The 20,669-nt window shown below is 42.0% G+C and overlaps 2 protein-coding genes across 3 annotated transcripts; both read left to right on the top strand.

Moving 5' to 3' along the window:
• On the top strand, nt 1-9,810 carry mki67 (marker of proliferation Ki-67). 2 transcript variants are annotated; one of them, XM_087845382.1, is made up of 17 exons: nt 1-172; nt 728-830; nt 1,462-1,543; nt 1,719-1,834; nt 2,355-2,424; nt 2,553-2,628; nt 2,801-3,412; nt 3,523-3,755; nt 3,833-4,215; nt 4,252-4,784; nt 5,061-5,176; nt 5,387-5,564; nt 5,655-5,798; nt 5,919-6,766; nt 7,015-7,063; nt 7,254-7,793; nt 7,949-9,810. In XM_087845382.1, exons 2-17 carry the CDS (start codon nt 742-744, stop codon nt 9,571-9,573), a joined length of 5,694 nt encoding a protein of 1,897 aa, XP_087701508.1. In that variant the 5' UTR covers nt 1-172; nt 728-741; the 3' UTR covers nt 9,574-9,810. The 2 variants fall into 2 exon arrangements, with proteins under 2 accessions (XP_087701508.1, XP_087701507.1); XM_087845381.1 differs by having other exon boundaries at nt 3,833-4,784.
• Nucleotides 9,811-10,456: 646 nt separating this feature from the next.
• tut1 (terminal uridylyl transferase 1, U6 snRNA-specific) lies at nt 10,457-18,216 on the top strand. Its single transcript, XM_006800998.3, has 10 exons — nt 10,457-10,680; nt 11,409-11,599; nt 11,699-11,905; nt 12,124-12,238; nt 12,350-12,477; nt 12,563-12,789; nt 12,883-12,992; nt 13,494-13,616; nt 16,600-16,692; nt 16,774-18,216. The coding sequence occupies exons 1-10, from the start codon at nt 10,605-10,607 to the stop codon at nt 17,904-17,906; spliced, it is 2,403 nt and encodes an 800-aa protein (XP_006801061.2). The 5' UTR covers nt 10,457-10,604; the 3' UTR covers nt 17,907-18,216.
• The last annotated feature ends 2,453 nt before the right edge of the window (nt 18,217-20,669 follow it).

Genomic DNA, 20,669 nt, shown 5'->3' with positions numbered 1-20,669 from the left:
ATGGACAACAAGGAACCGCTGTTGAAGGTCGCTTACGTTAGGTAGTCGTCGGCATGACAGATTGTCGTTTTAACTTTAGGCTGATATGATCGTGTAGTTAAAGTCCTCGTTGTATCCTTGTCTATGTTTATGGATTTCCCAGGATTTTACGCATCTGCAAAGTGACTTTCAGGTGAGGCTACGATAGTCCTAAACTACCGTTATATTAGAGTTTAATAAGTCGTGTAACACAAGTGGCGACCCGACGTTAAGTTTTTAACGGTGGCGTTATAACGATACACGTTTTTCTTTTTCTAACTAGAGAATGTAGTAAATGATAAAAAAAAAAATAATAATCAAACGTACAGCTAGCTATGTATTTCTGGCAAGACGAAAACTCTACAGTCGAGGCCACATTGCACGTGGGATACTGGGAAAACGTTTGCTAGCGCTTTACTGAGGAACAACGGTCCTGTTGGTTTGTAATAGAAATACAAAGCAAATCTAGGGTTAGATTAATCCTACATAGAGTTAAAAGAAGTGTAGAATAAATTAAAACTACCTAAAATGTCATAAACCAAATTAAAAAATAGCTAAATGTCATCGAATACAATGTTGCCGCCTAGTAAATGTCTTTCCTCGGCTTGGAACGACATTTAAATGCTATTTAACATTTAAAGTTTGATTGTCTAATGCGGATTTGACTGTGCCTTTCGCTGCTGACACTTGTGTTTCGTCATGTTCCCAGGTAACGTTGGAAAAATGCCGTTGCACGGTAAGATTGTCGTGATTAAGCGGAGTGGGGGAGATGGGACTGAATTTCCTCTGACTGCAGCATGCTTATTTGGAAGGTTGGTAGAGTTGGCCTTTGTTTACCTTCTGTTTTACTCCCACTTACAGTAGTGTTCATACATGCAAGACATCCTCGTGTACTACAGAAAACGCATACACTTCATCGATGTTTCTCATTTTGCGATTGCGATGGGCTATAAAAACTTTACTGTTAAGCTGCTGAAGTGTGAAGCTGCTGAAGTGAAGAAACTACTGTATATGAGAACTAACATAGACTTTACATAGTTAGATCAAAGCTCTCAAGCAAATCCACATCAATTTTGCACCATCTGACCGGCTGTAGCTCAGGAGGTAGAGCTGGTCACTTACTGGTCGGAAGGTTGGTGGTTCGATCCCTGGCTCCTCCAGTCTGCAGGCAAGATACTAACTCGAACTTGCTCTCCGATGCATCCATCGGAGTATGAATGTCGTCCGAAAGCACTATAGATAAAGTGCTTGTGAGAATGGGTATGATTGGGTGAATGAGGCATGTTGTAGAGAGCACTTTGAGTACTCCGTGAGAGTAGAAAAGCGCTATATAAGAATCAGTCTTTCTTCATGAGCCTTTAAAGATCAGCTCCCAGTTGCATGTAAATATGAAGAAGTTCCACTTATCATGCAGCTCAATGCCTTCTGCTTGTGACCGTACAGGAAGCCTGACTGTGATATTCGTATTCAGCTTCCTCAAGTCTCCAAGGAGCACTGCCGGATTGACTTGAATGAGAATAAAGAGGTAAGAAAATACAAGGAGCGAGACTGCTTTAATGGCCTTAGTTTGCCGATATTTAAAAATTGATTGCTGTGAGGAATGTTTGCTTAGATGCTGTGTAATCATGTAGTTGTGCTTCTGCTTTGAAATGTTTTCATTGTTCATGTGGTGTTTCTCTCTCGCTCTGTCTTTCTGCCAGGTCATTTTGACCAATTTAAGCTCAGCAAATCCAACGCGTGTCAATGGCGAGGTTTTGCAGCAGTCTGAGCGCTTGAAGCATGGAGATGTTATAACCATTATCGACCGTTCTTTCAGGTGAGTGTGGTGTGAAAGAAACATTTTAACAACCCTTTTTCATAAGCCGTTAGACAAACGCTGAGGTAAAGGGCATTCAAGTTGCGTTTAGCAGAGTGTGTTGTTGGAACAGAAGTCTAATCTCTGAAATGCAACCTGCAAAAAGTCAAGGATGTGAGGAACCCGCTAAAACTGTATGTAATGCTTAAGCTCAACAATACCACGTAATGTGAAATCTGTATTGGCCGTTTCAGTTAACATAATATTGGTTTGTTGGTTATTATTGCTAAATGCAAATTCAGGTGAGCAGCACTGGAGTTAATTTATTGTTTTTCATGTAGAGATAAAAATGAGATAATTTATCTTGTAGAAAAGTGGTGGGTAATTGGAATCTTCTGATGTGTTTAACATATTTTAAGAGCTCATAGATTATACTGCTTGCAGTGGAAATGAAACAGTCCTGTACTTAGTGTCTCCATGTTAGCATTGTCATGGTCACCCTAAAGGGCGTCTTCTATGTCTTTGCTTTTGATTATTTCAGGTTTGAGTATCCTCCGGCACCAACGCCAAAGAAGAGGTCTGCCATCGGAGGCAAACCTGAAACCCTCAAGGTAATTTTATTTATTTATTTTCATTTTAAACCACTCTGAATATTTCAGCCTTCCACAACTCTCTTAAAAAAGTTATTACCTTTCTAATAAATTGGATTGTTTTACTAATGGGGGCGTCTTATTCTTAGGTTCTTCAAGACCAGCAAGTGGGTGACACCCCTATTGTGGAAAAAGGAGAAAAGAGATTCTCTGAAGTGTCATCAGGTGTGATTTCTATTTAGGAACAGTCATTTTTAGCAATGTAGCCAAGTGAAGCAGCGTACACTCACTAAATATGTCTGAAAATAAGCAGACCCATATAACCATAGCTGTAAATGGTCTTGCAGAACAAGCAGCTAAACAGCCACTGACTGATTTGTTTTATTATTTTTTTAAGATACTTGTCTTAAAGATGGAGCCAACCATGACAATATTCAGCGTTCCTTGGAGAAAACCGGAGAGTTGGAGTCCAAGGCAGATGATAGCCTGCTACAAGGCAAGAGCAACTCCCCTTTCAGCGACCTGTATCAAATGATCAAAAAATCTCTGGATGTCAAGACCCCTCGGAAATCTTGTGCCAGTCAGCTTGAAACGCCTTCCTCAAAGGTCGCCTCTCCAAAACCCAATTCGGTCAGAAAAGGTAGTGCCATTTTCACTGAGAGCAAAAGCACTCCTAAGAAAAGTGAAGTTCTAGCTGGACCTGGAAGTACAAGCAGGGGAACCCCAGCGTCTGTGAGGAAGCAAGCGAAGGTTCCAGCTGCTAAGGCGGCTGAACCCAGAGCAGAAAAGGCTGAAAATGGCAGCGTGATTGAAACGGCTTCACCTCGGAAAAGAAACAGCGCAACTCCTCAGAAGTTTACTGTAAATGAGGTTATTGAGCAGATTACAGCTGAAACACCCAAGTCGCCTGCGAGGAGGAGGAGTAAGGAAATGTCACCTGGCAAAACTCCAGTGACCAAGAACCAAGAAGAAAAAACAAAGGCATCACCCAGGAATTCAGCTGGAAAAGGTTTTACTGCTCAAAATTGAATTATAATATTTCTGGGTGTGGCTGTATAATTGATATTGTACACTTCTGGTAGCTTGATGCTAATGTACGAGCATATTTTGTTTTCATAGGAAAAGAAGTGTCCAAAAAACGCAAGAGTAGAGAACTCGGAGAAGACTTCCCCAAACAGCAAGCGAAGAGGAAACGCGTTTCCTTTGGAGGTTACCTGAGCCCAGAGCTGTTTGACAAACGGTTGCCTCCTGACTCTCCATTGCGCAAGGGGGCTACCCCACGGAGGAGCTTGTCTCTCTTGAGACCCAAGCAGTCACTGCTTAGACGAGCATCCGTCATCGGCTTGCTAAAAGTAAGAATGGGCAGTTTTAAGTGACAGTATGCTTGGAATGTTATACACTTATTTAAAACATATATTGTTTTCCATAGGAGGGCAGCCCACGGGCAAAAAGTCCTGCAAAAACAAAAACACCATCACCTAAGAAATCACCGAGCAAGAAAATGGTTTCTCCTAAGACTCCAACTTCTGGGAAGAAGTCTCCCAAATCCAGATCACCATCACCCAAGGCAGCATCTCCCGCGAAGAAGTCACCCAAGTCCAGGTCCCCGTCTCCTGCGAAGAAGTCACCCAAGTCCAGGTCCCCGTCTCCTGCGAAGAAGTCGCCCAAGTCCAGATCACCATCACCCAAGGCAGCATCTCCTGCGAAGAAGTCACCCAAGTCCAGGTCCCCGTCTCCTGCGAAGAAGTCGCCCAAGTCCAGATCACCATCACCCAAGGCAGCATCTCCTGCAAAGAAGTCACCCAAGTCCAGGTCCCCGTCTCCTGCGAAGAAGTCGCCCAAGTCCAGGTCCCCGTCTCCCAAAGCAGCTTCTCCTGCCAATAAATCACCCAAATCCAGATCTGCTTCTCCTAAAGCAACAGCGAATAAATCGCCAAAATCCAAGAGCTCATCTCCTGCAAGAGGAAGATCTCCTTCTAAAGTGGAAACTCCTAAAACCAACCAGCAGAAAACTCAACGCAGGGCTTCAACCCCAGGGCAGATTCCCCACGAGCAAGTTCCTGCTGGAAAAAGAAGGGCAACTGTGGGTTTGCCTGGTACTTCTCTGGAAAGTGTCCCTGCTGTCGTCCTTACACCAGCTAAAACTCCCACTAATTCAGGAGTTCAGACCCCCACAGTCAAGGGGCGATTTTCTGTGTCACAAATTAGTACACCCTCTCCAATAGCTAAAGCCGACAAGGTCACTGACCAGGTTCTTTTGCCCACCGTCACCCCTAAAACAAACAAGGGAAGGAAAAGCACCTTGCAGAAGACTCCAGGTGCTGCAAAGAGTGCAGTAAAGATGCACAGAAGAAGTGGCATTTCAAGAGCATCTATAAAAGGTATGATAAGTGCTGAAATGTAACTCTTGGTTTTTGTTCCCAGCACTAGAAATCTGTCCGTTCCAGTCAGAATGAAGGTCATTAGTGTGAGTAGCTGAAAGCTACTTGTTTTACTCATTTTCTTTTTATCATCTTTAAAAATGTAAATTTAATTTAATCTTTCAAAGCTGCAGTTGTTGTAGAAAAAGAAATCTGATGATCTTGGCAACACGATGAGAATGAGAAGATTAATTTTGTGTGTTTTCTTTCTTTCTTTTTTCTCTCATGTCCATCCAGTCTCCAATCCTTGGGCGCACATTGTGAAATTTGGTCAACCTAAGGCTCAAGTTGTTGCTCCACTTAAAAAAACCATTGGCCAAAAGCCTAAGAAGAAAGCAGTGCCCAAACCACAGGTACAGAAATATATTGTACCAAGTACAGTTATGTTTTAAGTAGAATTGTTTTATTTCTTAAGTTATGTGTCGAGATTGGGTAGTATTAAACTTTTAGGGCACATCATTAATGCATTAATTGCAGATGAATTTAACAATTATGTGTCTGTAGTTCTGAATCTTTATAATGATCTTTATCAAATCTACTTGTCTTTCCAAAACACCAATCAGACACCTGCCAGAAATCTGAAGGGCTACGTGAGCACTGGACATGCAGACTCGCCTGCCACCATTGTTGTGGGTAGAGCACACAGACAGACTGTTGTGCAGCCAACTGGTGCTGCACCAAGAGTGGTCACCAATGTTGCACTCTTCAAAAAGAACATGAAAATGGATGAAGACTTGACTGGTAAGCACCTCTCCTTCATCTGCAGCAGGTGGGGAAACTTTTTGCTAATTTCAGTTTTGTGCCTTCTTACATTGTGCTGTTTGATTTCAGGTATTTCTGAAATGTTTAAAACTCCTGTAAACGAAAGGAAGCAGAAGTCTTTAATCGATGATAACAGCGTCACGAAGACACCAGCAGGAGGTCAGAGCGCATCTGTGATGGAGCCATCAGTGCTGAGCACACCAGAGGAACCAGGTAAGCTGTGTATTTGTGGTGTTTTGATTGGTAGTGAATCTTGAGTTCTGCATAGTCCAAATAAGCTGGCTGGGACATTAAATTGTTATAAAGGAAAACAAAAATATGACTTATTTACAGGTGAGATGATGGTATCTCCGCTGAGTGTTACATCCGCAGTAAAAGGCAGAAGATACAACAGCGAGGCAGTCCAACGCCTCCTTGATGAAGATCAAGTTGCCACCTTCATCGGCCAGATTCAGTCAGAGTCAAGTGAACGGCCGAATGCAGATTTGCAGACGTCCACTGTAACAACTCCCAAACTGGGGCCAGAATTACCAGATTCTCTGACCGGAGTTAAGAGGATCATGAAGACGCCAAAACAGAAGGCTGAAAAACAGGAGTGCCTCACTGGAGTCAAGAGGATCATGAAGACTCCGAGACAGAAAGCCGAACCTTTAGAGGACATCAGAGGGAATCTTCTGAAGACTCCCAAACAGACGCCTGAACAGCAAGAGTGCTTCACTGGAGTTAAGAGAATATTTAGAACTCCAAAGGAGAAGGCTGAACCGCTTGAAGACCTTCAAGGGAAGATTCTGAAGACCCCCGAAGTCCCAGAAGCTGGTGATGCCAGTTTGGGTGGTGGTAAGGAGCTTCTGCAGACGCCAGCACAGTTGCAAGAATCTGACGCAAAAGGCATGAAAACTCCAAAAACGAAGAGCTCCCCAGTGGTTCACCTCACCGGAATCAAGAAAGTAATGAAGACACCCGTGGAGAAAGGTGCTCCCGTCGAAGATATGGTTGGCGTGAAGAGGCTCACGAGAACTCCCAGACAGAAAGGCGAACCTGTTGAGGCGAATTTCGGGCTCAAGAGACTCATGAAGTCGCCAAGGCTGAGGGGTAATGCTCCAGTGGAGGACTTTGAGGGACTTCAAGAACTTATGGAGGAGCCACTGACTGAGCCCACAGTACAACCAGAGGCAAAGGAGGTAATGACAAACACATTCAGTATTCATACAAAATACATGTCCCCCAAAAAAGGGGCAAAACACTAAAAAGACTGTTATGTTCATCATTTCACTCTAAAACTAAGTCTGAACATCTGTCTGTGTTCCTGAGTTAACTCTTATCAATGCCATTGCTTCTAATCCCTTGTTTTAGAAAGTTGTTTGGTGTGCATGGTTTACAGTTTTCTAACAAGACCTCATTGTCCAAATTGGTTTTGTTCTATTTTTAGCAGGGTGAAGCTCAGATGTCTCTTGACAGCAGTAGAAACGTGGAAAAAGGTGGGTTAGGTTAACTAAAACTGTTAAATGTGTGTTCTTGGGAGCGTGGACTTGAAAAGGGTTTGATCGGTGTGACTTTCTTTTGTAATGTTGTCAAAACATATCAGCCTCCACACAGATTCAGCGTTAAACTGTTTCTTTTTCCCCCCCTCTCTCTCTCTCCTTTTGGATGATGATAATAAAACATCAGATGCCATGGAAACGGTCTCTCAGGCAGATGCAGTACTTCTTGAAGAAGCTGAGGTGAAGACTGCTGTGAATGCAGATCTTGCCCATGAGAAGAAATCTGTACGAGGCAGAAGGGCAAAAACGGTGGAATCTAAAGCAGCTCAGGATAAACAGGAAGCACCAGACTCTGAGCCTGTAATCCCTGCTCCATCCAGAGGAAGAAGAGGAAAGAAAACTGAAGCTACAGCACCACCTGCTGTTAGACAGACGACAAGAGGCAGAAATGCGAAGACAGCTGAAAGCGCGGATGTTGAGCTGTCAGCAGAAGAGAATCACCTTCCTTCTCCCAAAGTTGCTCCTAAGCCGAAAAGGGGTAGAAGTGCACAGCAGTCTTCTGATGAGCCTGAAGTTGCTGCTGAAGCTGAGCGTGTTCAGAGCCAGCCACTTGATGTTGAGGAGAAAGCAAATGAAAGTGCTGTGCCCAAGCGAGGAAGAAGAGCTAAGCAACCCAAAAAGTCACAGCAACGAAATGCAACTGAGGATGTTCCCCAAGATACACCAGGTATAACACTCTAGATTATTTAGTGCCTTCTCTTAGGAAGTATAACTAATAACTGAACAGGTTGCAATATGTTATTTAATTTTTATCATATGTATGTTTATAATTTATGTATAATTTTCTCCCCCTTGTTTTATCTTGCTCTTGTTTAAAATTAGATGCAAGTGACCAGCCTGAGGTGTTGCCAGGCGGAGCTGATGAAAACAAACCTGATGCCATGGAAACTGTTGTCCAAGCACCTCAAGCTGAAAGCGTACTTCACGTGACACCAGCATCAGTTCAGAAGAAATCTGTCCGAGGCAGAAGAGCAAAACAGGCCGAATCTGAAGAACTTGAAGATAAAAAAGAGGCAGCTGAAATTGCTGAAGATCCCATTGTACCTACTCCAGCGAGAGGAGAAAGAAGAGGAAAGAAAATGGAAGCTGCAGCGCCACCTGCAGCTAAATACACAAAAAGAGGCAGAAATGCAAAGTCTCAGGAGAGCACTGCTGATGCCAGTGCCCAAGCGTCTCTGATAAACACCAGTCTGTCTGCACTCCAGACAGAAGAAGCTGTTGTTAAGCCAGTCAGAGGGAGGAGAGCAAAACAAACACCTGTTAAGCCAGCTCAACCAGAGCCTGAAACGGTTGAAACAGCAAGTGGGGAACAGAGCCAAGTGGAAAACTCTGAGCCTCAGAAGCCCACTCTTCCCACTGCTGTAAAACCACGAAGAGGGAGAAAGGTAAGACAGGATACTGCTGAACAGAATGAGGTGACAGAAGAGGTGGTCGAGCAGGCAGCAGTGGAGACGAATGAGCAGTCTCAGCCTCCAGCCAGAGTAAAGAGGGGCAGAAATGCCAAACAGGATGAAGAAAAGATGAATGAGCCTGCTAAAAAAATAAAACTAACAAAGTCTGAGCAGGCCCAAACGGAATTAACAGAAGCCCAAACTGTTGAAATGGTCATTTCAGAAACAACAGAACCAGCCCAGATAAGCGAACAGGCTAGTGTGGCTACAAAGCCCAGAAGAGGAGGGCGGAAAGCAAAACAAGACACAGAGAGTGTGGAATCCATTGAGGCCCAAGAGGTCCCTGTTCTCAGCACAGAAAATAAACCCAAACGAGGCAGGAGGGGAAAACCGGCTGCCGAAGAAACTAAAGCCACTGCCAAAAGTCCTGAACACAAGCCGAAGGCTGAGGAGGCGAAAAATGCTGAGCCACTTTCCTCGTCTATGAAAACTAGCAGGTCAAGGGGGGTGAGGGCTTCTGCTAAATGTGAGACTTCACAAACCATTCCAGCCAAGAGAGCACGCAGAGGTGCAACGGTTTCTCCTGAGGAGGTCAGCACAGAATCCACAGTTTTGGTTTCCGAGCCTGCAGTGGAACCAGCAAGAAAGGGAAGACGGGGAGCATGCAAGTCCACAACAGAAGAGCCTACGATGACTACTGACCAGAAGAATCCTGAAGCTGTTGAGAGCAACGCAAAGATGCCCAAAAGATGCGTTAAGTGGAAATCAGAATTGGACGTCTTTGAGATTCCAAAGGCGACACCTGTAAAAGCAGCGCGAGGTAGGAAGTCTAAAGCCGCAGACCAAGTCAACAGTGAAAGCAAAAATGTGTCAAATGATGCCAACAAAACTGAAGAGGAGGATCTCTCAGATAAAGCTGTTGACAGTAGACCTGTTAAGAGAGTCGGGCGAGGGGCGAAGACTGCTGCCAAAGTGGAACCTGCAAACAACCCAGAGAAAAACGTTGAAGCCAAAACGCAGCCTAAAACCCGCAGAGGAAGATCAGCAAACAAATAGATGTATTTGTACACATCAGTACCTTTTTAACGATAATCTATTTTTGTACTTGTTGCTTTTTTTTTTCCTGTCTTTTTTTTTTTTTTTTTTTTTTGTAGATCGTAATGCTTTGCAGTCCATAGTTTTATAGTGAAAAAGCTTTGCCTGAGTTCAGCAGGGAATCTTTGTTTTTAATCATTTGGTGTCAAGCTGTATTATTCTTCACTGATTCTGCAAATATTTTTATGGTTCAAAAAATTGGTTATTAAATTTTTTTTCTACATTGGAAAATGTGTGGGAATTGTTTTTATTTTATTAAAAAATGTTTAAATCACAATTTTTTTGAATGCATCTGCATATTGGGTTCAGCTGGTAAATAGATGATCAGGTTAGAAGTAAACACAGTTTATAACTCAAATAGTTATTAGTGTAATAGAATTAGTGATAAAGAAAATAATAGCATGTTTAGCCTGTTATCATAGCGGGCTTTGTGACAATGTTTTAATTAAATGTGTCCTGAGACCTCTGCTGTAACCACCTCAGAGGTTGTAATTTAAGCTCTATTCTGCAGTAGGTTTACAGTTTACCTTAAGTCAAAGGCTTAAAGGTTTCAAGCTGAAATAAATTAGCTTAAAAACGATGCATTTTATAATTCTACTTTAGAGACCTCAAGTCTCTAAAATTTAAACAAATTTAAAAATATTTTTTTAATATTTAATATTAAATATTATTAATATTAAATATTAATATTTAATATTTAATTTTTTTTTAAATTAATGTTAGCGCTTCTCTATGGCCTCAAGGCCACCCCTTTATAAATAAACTTCCATAGACTATTCCTGCTACAGTGAGGCTCTAGTTCAAAAGCTAAGAGGAACTTTATGATTAAAAACATGGGAGCAACCCGGACGGAGTTTGGTGACGGACTGAAAGCAAACGCGGAGTCGACGCTGGAGGGAGATTTGAGAGGCGCGTGGGAGGTTGTTGGCCTCAAACTTGGCTAGCGACTATTGTGCTTCCTGCGTTTGTCGTTATAACTTATTCTTTACATCATGTCAGAGGACATTGACATAAAAACAACGCCGAGAGGGTTTCAGTGCACCCTATGCAACGTCAATTTACCCAACTGTAAGTAACGGAAGCTAACTCAACCATATACGAGTCTGTTGAAGTGCTGTGAATGTAATAGTTTCTTTAATTTACAGATAACTAATAAAACTGCGGCTACAGTTTGAACGTTGCAGTCATTTCCGTCATAAGTTTAATGAGTGTTACCGCACTTTGCAAATTACACATACATTACTAAGTTATGTCTGCTTTATTTTCCGTAGCTTTAAAGTTTAACATTACTCAGAAAATTCGTAATTTTTTTCTACAACACTGTACAAAAGTCCTCATCCGAAGGATTATAGTTTCCTTCCAAGCAGCCAGTAATCTTTTGGTTGTTAAGCCGGTTAACGCATACCTTTGGCTCATTCAAAAATAAAAAAAAAAACATCTTTAAATTGTATATTTGGGCATTTTGTTACTAGCAGCATGCTGCAAAAACATATATTTTGTTCCCATTTCTTTAGTTGATTCTATGAAAACTGCCAAAGATAACACAATTTAAAAGGCACAAAATAATAAACAAGATGATTCTTAAAAAGCTATTAACCAGCACAGTGTGTCCTTAAAAAAATATCAGGCTTAAAAGAAACACCCATTATCTGTAGCAAATGTTCAGTGTCTCAAAGTTAAAAAAAAAAAAATAAATAAAAATCCAGCAAACACTTGGCACAGGACCTGAGAGATGCATCTGCCCCGTTCCAGAGCCCGTACCTGAACTTTATTGAAGCATTATTTTTGTCCTGCAGCGGCAAGTTTGGATCAGCATCTGAAAGGGAAGAAGCATCAGACACTGAGTGGCGTGCGCGCCACTAGGAAGACCCAGGAAGACCACAGCGTGTTCGTTGGTGGCATCAATCCTGATATCTCCCAAACTGACTTAGCGGAGTATTTTCAGCAGTTTGGGTCAGTCGCAGATGTCATCATTGATAAAGACAAGGTCAGACAACTATACGCAATCCAGATGTGCACAGTCTTAAAGCAACCCCAAATCACTGCATTTCTCTTAAAGCATGACTTTATCCCTTTGCGCTCACAGGGTGTGTATGCCATCGTGCAATTCAGCGAGACAGACAGCATCCAAGCAACTCTGTCCTGTATTGAGCATAAGCTGAAAGGCCTGAAGCTGCGCGTCAAACCTCGGGAAAAGAAGAATTTCAAGTTGATTCCCAAGAAGAAGAATGATCCCGAGAACCTCCAACAAGTTCTTGATCGCCTTAAACCCGACTTGTGTCAGTTGGTCTCTGTAAGCATCCTCTTTTAAACTTTGCTAAAATGTGTGTGTCTTTAAAAAATGACAAATACACTTGTTTGGTGCTTGTGGAGCCCTGAAACTCTTGACTCTGCTAATAGACAAGTTTAGTGTAATCTAAAATATGCAGCTTTGAGAATAGACTAGACGAGCTTATAACATATATGTTTGTTAACAAAGGGACTACGGTGTTGCCCTTTGTTCCCCTCTAGGTGAACGCCCAGATGCAACATGTTGTTGAGCAATTTCAGCTGGGAGAAAATGAAAAGAATGCCCGAAGCTTGCTGGTTCAACTCATGCAGGAGATTTTTGTAGAGTTTTTCCCAGGTGATCTTTGTAAATACCCGTACACAGGTCTTGCATGCATATTGGTGAGGGGAAAAGAGCAGAAGGAAATGTTTTTCTGACTTTTGTGGCCATATGTTGGGTTGTTTGCAGACAGCCAGATTCTCCCATTTGGTTCATCTGTCAACATGTTTGGCATCCATTCATGTGACCTGGACCTGTTCTTAGACCTAGAGCACACCAAGGTGTTCCAGGCTCATGCCAAGTCAACCACAGAACAGGTTCGATGCGCACATTTGGTCACATAATATCACACATGTAGCTCAATAAAGAAGACGCCTTTGGTGAGATTCCCTCTTTCTTCAGCCAGGGGAAGGCGTGTCAGACGACGGGCGGTCTGAGGACTCTATACTGTCTGATATCGACCTGTCCACAGCCACTCCAGCTGAGGTTCTCGACCTCGTGGCGATGATCCTGAAACGCTGCGTCCCCAGCGTGCATAAAGTCCACGTGGTCAGCAGCGCTCGTCTCCCCGTTGTCAAATTCCATCACCGTGAGCTTAACCTGCAGGGGGACATCACCATTAATAACAGGTTGGTGAGCGAATGCAATATTGTGCAGCATCTGCTGTCTTCAGCTCTGTTTTTATTTTATCTGTGAGCGTAAAAGCTGTTTTTCCTCACTAGACTAGCAGTAAGAAACACCCGCTTCCTCCAGCTGTGCTCAGGGATTGATGAAAGGCTGAGGCCTCTTGCGTACACGATCCGGTACTGGGCCAAGCAGAAGCAGCTTGCCGGTAAGACGCAGCAACTTAAAACAAGATCATTGAAACGGATGCCCGTGTTTCAGTTTCCTCTGTGTTTTAGGTGGTTATTTCATTTTCTGGTCAACAGATGTCAGCAGAACTTCACTGCCTTTCAGGATCACTGATGCGAGAAGAGTGATTTTACAATTTTATTACCTTGTTATGATGAAATAAGACGACACAAACAGCTTTTTTTCTTGTATTGCCAGTGTTGACTCATATTAAAATCTTAATGAATGTTGCTCACTGACACTACTAATTGCCTTTCTGGTGATTACCTTTACTCTTGAGCCATGGTTCCTCTATTCCAGTTGTCACAGCAGCACAACAGTTATTCGGGTTTATTAGTGAACTGTAATGATGTTATGGCTGCGTGAGTCACCGTCAGTCCGAGTGCGTAAACAAACAGGTGACAAAACCCCTGAAAAAACTTGTGGCTGTGTTCTGATTCGTTTCTTCTTCTTAGTAATGCTGTCACATTGTGGTGTGTAGGTAATCCCAGTGGTGCCGGTCCCCTTCTGAACAACTACGCTCTCACGCTGCTGATCATCTTCTTCTTGCAAAACTGTGAGCCTGCTGTCCTCCCTACAGTGGATCAGCTCAAAGACTTGGCCTGTAAGTGCTGCATCGCTTCTACACTTCACACAAGGACATTTTTGTATACTTAACCAACTAAATACAGTACTGTGCAAAGGTTTTGAGCCGCCCCTCATTTCTTTATATTTTGCTTCCAAGGAGCCAGATTTGCTAATAGGGCTGCCACAAACGATTATTTTGATAGTCGACTAGTCACCGATTATTTTTGCGAGTAGTCGACTAATCAGATCATGCATCCATTGAACGTAAAACGTACAGCTTATTGCGCCAGCATGCATCTGCTCTTATATAACTATCATTAGCTTACAGCTTTAAGTGTTTAAGGTATGTGCTAAGTAAAAATAAAGACAAGATGATAGTTTATTGAATTTAAATGAAATTTGCAGATTGTTTTGGTGAAGTTTAATAAACTCCTTGCTATCTAAAATATAACAGGACACCGGAGTATATTCTCGAGCATCTCACACTTCTGATAATCAGTTGTCTGCTTGACGTTTATTCAGCTGTGTAAAAACTATAACTTTAATCTCAGCCAAACCGATTTATTCAGGAACAAATAAAATACTGAAAAAAGCCAAACAATAACAGTTTTAAGTTATCTAAGTGACTTATATATCATGTTTAACCTGAGTAGCGAAAGACGGCGGTGGTTTTGAAAACGATTTGCCGGGAGTCCGGTGTTCTCACCGGCTCTAGTGAGCCTTGAACCCCGGCTAGCTATCGAGGTAGTGGGTAACAGACGTCTCCGAAAACGTCAGAGCGCTTTTGAAAATATGTGGTGTCTTGATAAACTGAGCAGATATTTGAAGTTTACACAGCAACATTCCCGCCTGAAAATATGTTAAACGTTTATTTTGTGACCCAAAAAGAATAATACGAGTAACATTAAAACTAACTAGCTGCCGCCATTGTTGGAAACTGAGCAGGGCCGCGATGGGTCACGCTATGAATTCTGGGACAGTTTCTTCTTCGGGGTTTAATGGCAGCTGGCATCCTTGTACATGCAGTGCTGCCATCTTCTGTTTCAGTCCGTTATTACACTCTTAAATCCTACTACTTATTTTAAAGCCTGGCTTATCTCTGCACAGTGTTTGCTTAGAAAATGAGCAGACTGGACAAGGGGGGGGGGGGGGCCTAAAAAACTATCTATAGCAGATGAACAGTTTCTGAAGTCGTTAAGAAAAAATCCAACAAAGTTCTGACACAGGATGTGAGAGATGCACCTGACCAGTTAATCCACCTACTGTTCTTGAAGCCTTATGAGAAATGGTCTCAGTAGAAGGGTGGCTGTCAAGAAGCCATTATTAAGGAGGAGGCACAGGGAGAAAGAACTGGGCTGAAAACCAGTGGCAATGGGTCTGATGGAGTGATGAATCCAAATTAAAAATTTTGGTTAATATCATCATTAATATGTATGGAGGTTGGTAGAGGTAGAACAGTGAGTATTTAGTGATTGTCAGAGGTGGCCAGTTAATTTACCCAAGGGTCCACGTGAGGTGCTTTTGTGTGTGCACCAATAAGCTGAACTCAGTTCTGCTCAGTGTTAATTTTATGTGATTTTCTGGGAAATCACAAAGCTGGTCCTGACTGCTGCATACCTAGATTTGTACAGCTCAGTGAAAAAGGCTTTTTTTGCAGCGTTGCTAACAAACTTTAGATATCTGTTCTGCTCATTCAAGTTCTTATATTTCTTCCTTCAATCTGTAGTAATTAAACAGCAATCTGCTTTCCCCAAGCTGAACACACGGCTTTACCTCTGACTTAAGTAAAAAAAAGTACTTCTTAAAAACTTTTTCTCATTCTATTTTTGTTTTGTTTTTTGTAGCTAATAGACATTTTTTGGGACTAGCAAACACACCTCTTAAATGTTAGTTCCAATTTATTTACAGTGAATGTCCTTCAAGAAGCTTGGAGAACGATTCCTGAAGAATGCTTCAGGAAGAGAAAAAATATATTCTCGTGTATATATTTCCATTTTGATGTTTTGGGGGGTTTTTGTCCTAGGGAGAGTCAAACTGTTCATGGCTCCTTCAGCGGCTCACGACCCCTTAAGATTTCTTTTTGTACCAAAACACAGGTTAAGGACATTGAGACAATCTTTGACAAAAATTTGAAATTTGACAAAGGAATAGATCAAGAGCTCAGAAACAAAATCCTTCTGATCTGGAAAGGATTATGCATGTCTTTGTTACATATAAACTGGACTACTGTAATGAACTGTATGCTAAAGTTAATCAATCATCTCTTGCCTGTTTACTATTAGTCCAAAACGCTGCAGCTGCTGATTACTGAGTAGGACGAAAAAGCGAGGTCACGTTCCTCCAGCGTTGGCAGCTTTGGCTCTGGTGCATTACAGAGTCCAGTATAAAGTGGCACAGTTTGTTGTCTCTTGTATTGGATACGCTCCCTGGAGATCTTTAAGGTTTGCTTCTCAATCACTCTGTGGTTGAAGCTTATTTCCAGAGAAGCTGCTGTTGCACCAAAAATTATGGGATGATCCCAAATGACCTCAGACAAATATGTGGCTGTTTTTAAATCTAAAATAAAAACACAGCTTTTCTGTTATGCTTTTGGAAACTTTGCCGGACCTCTGTTTGGATGATTGATTACTGTTTGGTTTTTCATGTAAACCCTGTGAATGCGTGTCTGTTTATTCGATTTTATTTTAGTGTCAAGCACTTTGGTTTCAAATATGCTATATAAATAAATTTTTCTTCCTTAAACTACTGTTTAGTTTGAATTCCCTTAACTCTCATCACTTGCACTGAGGAACAAATCTGTGTGTATGAGCACCGAGAGTTACCTGACCCGACTTTTACAATTAACTGTTTAATTTAAAGAAAAACTTTAATAAAAAACAAAATACTTCTTAATATATTTTGTCTTGCAGACAGACTAAAATGACCGTTTCTATTAAAGGTAACTTAGATAATGTATGCTGTGACTTTAGCTTATGTATTAACTGTTTAACCTGTGTTAATAATTATTAACTTGATTGCAGGTGAGGAGGAAGAGTGTGTGATTGAAGGCTGGAACTGCACCTTCCCCAGTCAGCCAATTGCTGTTCCCCCCAGCAAGAACACTCAGCAGCTCTGTAAGTTAAAGTTAAAATGTAAAGAAAGAAATGTGTTAGTCAGAGATTTCCTCGCTCTAAACAAATCGTTTCTCTGTCCAGGTACCCTGCTGGCTGGCTTCTTCTCCTTTTATGCCAAGTTTGATTTTGCAAGTAGTGTTATATCTGTTAGGGAGGGCCGTTCATTTCCAATCACAGATTTCCTCAGTCAGAATAAAGAGGATGATGCTTTGCAAGAGGACCAGTCCACCAAGGCCCATCAGCAACGTCCCAAACTTGGCCCCCTAAACCTCTTAGACCCCTTTGAGCTTTCCCACAATGTAGCGGGAAACCTGAATGAACGCTGTCAGCGCAGCTTTCAGAGGGAGTGCCAAGAGGCTGAGAAGTACTGCCGCAGCCTGCAGTATCAGCGAAAATCTACTAGGGGGAAACCGTGGGGCCTGGTGCGCTTATTTAGCCCACATGGGGAAGCGACACCGTGCAAAACAGAGCAGCTGACCATCAGTATCCCATTCAAGTCGGCCTCGCTCCCAGAACGACTACGCGACGAACTGCACACAGCGGGAGACGGTTTCCGACTGCTGTGGTTTCAGAGAGTTTGCTCTGCTGTGGAGGAAGTACTGAAAAACATTCTCAAGTGTCACCTCGCTCCCTCTAAAGATGCTGTATTTGGCGAGGACTCGTCCATTTCGGCTGAGGAAATGGAAACTACACAAGCTTCTGTCACATCGTCACTCAGTGACAGCTTTGACGGTGCTGAAGCCCAAATCGAAGCCAGCCCTCTGGGTGCAGTTGTTATCGGTGGCAAGAGGCCGCTGTCTTCTGGCAGTGATGCTTCGGTGTCGCCGCAAGGCAAAAAGCCAAGAATGGCGAGACGAGGGAAGCCTGAGCTCCTGGCGTGGATGTGCAGGCAAAAGCATGTAGTCTGGGCGGGCAGGAGGAAAGTGAAACGGGAGCTGATCAAAGATGCTGACTCGAGGCCAGAGGGCAGCTGTGTGGAGCTGGAGTCCCAGGTTACGGCTTTCATCATTGAAAAAGAGCCAGAGCTCAAGGAACCCCTGGAGTTTAATGTTCAGCCCCAGATGCTGGGAGGAACTGAAAGCACAAGGGCAGTGCTCAAGTTAGAGCCGAGCAGCGACAAGACAGGAGTGTTTCAAGACTTCTTTCATTTCCTGGAAGCTTTCTTACCCAAGATGGTAGAGACATTGTTAGAAAAAGAAGAGGCTAGTGCTTAAAAGGCAATATGTTTCCCTAAATGAAAGATTTTTTTTGTTATTAGTTATGAAAAAAAGATGCAGTAAATGCTGCGTAAATGAATCATTAAAAAAAGGGACAAACAGCTATCTATTATATGTTTTTAATGGTTTTCATTCATACTGTACGTTTGTACTTCTGAGTTCTTGAATATTTCACATTTGAGGTTCTGATTAGCCCATTTTTAAGTTTGACGTGACTTTGTTTTACTGTCTTATTTTCAAAGTCATTGTGTTTGGTTTAGACAGCTCCACATCTTGTTTTCAGCTGAATAAAGTCCTTTTGTAAAAACTCTTCCTGTCAACACTTTCTTTTACATAAAGAGTTGTAAAGTGTAACAAATTTGCAAAAATAGAGTTGTTTGTTTCACGGTTTTCCAGAATGAAGCCGTTGGGCGAAGCTTTCTTTTTTTCTGTTTCCCTCGTCGGCTCTGTGCTCATATGACTTAGACAGATGAGAGTAATTATTCAGGCAGGCAGTCTTCTTTATTACAGCAGGACAAGGTGGAGCTGAGGGATGCACAGAGCTCCCATGTGCTGATTAACATCATTCATCTCACTTTTATAGGGAAATACAGATGGTCTGCTTGTGAGATAGGCCTATGGAGATAGAGTGTTGAGATGAGATAGTACATGTTAATCTGACGCTGGTTCACATTAATGACAGGATGTTTATTGTTGCCACATTATTACAGAGGAAACTGTAACGTATGACCCAGCCGGTCACGATATTTGTGATCCCTCACGATTCACAGTGTATTTTGGGTCTGACTGCTATTAAAAAAAGGAAACTTGTGGTAATGTGCAGTTTTGGTTTGATTTTTGGCCCATATTTCACGATCCTCCCCTCCTTCCCTTACATTTTGTAAGCAAAATAATGGAAATAGATTTATTAAAATGTGCAAACATCTGTGTTTCTGAGTAAATAAAGAAAAAACAGTAATTCTAATGAGGTCAAAAGTTAACATTTGGTCTTACAACCTTTATTCTTCAATGCATCCTGAACACTCTTACTTCTTGTCATATTTTTTAAAAATCATCTTCAGGATTAGTTCTCCAGATGTCTTGAAGGACTTTCAAAGCTCTTCTTTGGATGTTGGCTGCCTTTTGTTCTCACTGCTTCAGTAATGTTAAGGCTCAGGCTCTCAGGTCCTGTGACAGGTCTTTGCTGATGTTTTTCTAAATCCAAAGGATATGACTTTCACATACTCGTCATATTGCAGTTAGTTTTTATATATATCAACTTTCATGTTAACAGCTCTTTTGGAATCACCTTGCTGGAACAAAAATACTATTTCATGTCAGGTAAACTATCTTTGGGATTTGTCATAGATTAGACTAAAGACGTGTGTTTTTATGACAGGCTGGTAGGAATAAAGTGCCTACAAATACGAGTTAAAATTGGTTATTTGCCAAGTTGTCTGTTATGTGTAATCACAGCATCGGTTCTTGCCTTTTTTCTCCTTGAATCATCAGTGTTGCTAAGTGGCCTAACAAACAAACAACAAACAAACAAATATTCCTCTGAAAATGGTCAGGGGCAAGGACTGGACTGAAAAAGAGCTCGAGAATACCCGGAGACCTTTGGTGAGATGGTGAACCAACAACTGGAAGAGCTGCCATTAAATTCAGCACACAAATGCATAACCAGAGCTTTAATTTCCATTAAACATAAATTGCGCCATTGCAATTGTAAATTGCAAAGACTCCATCTCCAGATTAACCGGACATGATCGTCTTGTTATTAAGAAAAGACAAAGTAATATAGCAAAAACCGGACATAGGAAATGTGAAACACACCCAGCAGATCAATTGATCCCTTTATTGTTCACTTTAGGCTCATAAAACTACAATAAACGGTAAAACTTACCAAATATGCATCTGCACAGCGCTGTATCTTTAAATGCCCTTGGTTTGTCCTTGGTTTTTTTCCCTGCCCAGTTGAGTACCGAGACCAGCTCGTTTGTAATGGCATAAGCCATCGGCGGACTCGCACCTCCAGTGTGGTCCCTCCAATCAAGGCAAAGTGTCTCACCTATAGACACATTTTAAGAGACGGACTTAGCGTGTCTCATGTCTTAAATGTGTACGCAAGTGCTTGTGTGTATAATCAACATGCCGTCGTTAGGTATTTAAAGCACATCTGACAGCTATTACACTTTATAGTTACAAAGTGTACATAACCTTTATATACTTACCATTGCTATTTGCCTCTTGTGATTGAAGAGCTGCCTCTGCATTGTTTAGCTCCTCAATGTTGTGCAAGGGCAAATCCAGAGGTGGCTTTGCCTCGCTATGCCTTTGTGACAGCCAGCGAGAGGAATTTTCCATCCATTTGTCCCGTCATCGTCAAGGAGACGCCGTTTGAAGTCCTTGGGGAAATTTCTTTAAATTTGACACAAATGGTCACATGGGACTCAAGCATGATTAGATTTTAAGATCAGTGGTCATAAAATAAACTGTGATGATTGACATAATCCCAGAATTCATACCCAGTACTTTAAAAACAACAACAAAAAACCCTAAATACCCTACCCTTTATTCCCAAAGTCAGATGTAGGCTCCAAACCCTCTGATGCTGTAGTCGGTAAGTGGTTAAGAAAATAGATGGATGTCTTTGTAGATTTATTTTCAAGTTTCTTTGTTTCTTTGTTTTTTTGTTTTTTAAGCTGAAACAATTACTGTTGTTGTCTGTGGTTTATTCTTGATGGCGCTATCTTTCACCGGCTCTCCAGGCTACTCCAA

Source organism: Neolamprologus brichardi, chromosome 8, assembly GCF_056152115.1.
Source record: "Neolamprologus brichardi isolate AB-2024 chromosome 8, ASM5615211v1, whole genome shotgun sequence".
NCBI lineage: Eukaryota > Metazoa > Chordata > Actinopteri > Cichliformes > Cichlidae > Neolamprologus > Neolamprologus brichardi.
The sequence above is the reverse complement of the archived record's forward strand: the minus strand, read 5'-3'. Positions and strand labels throughout refer to the sequence as shown.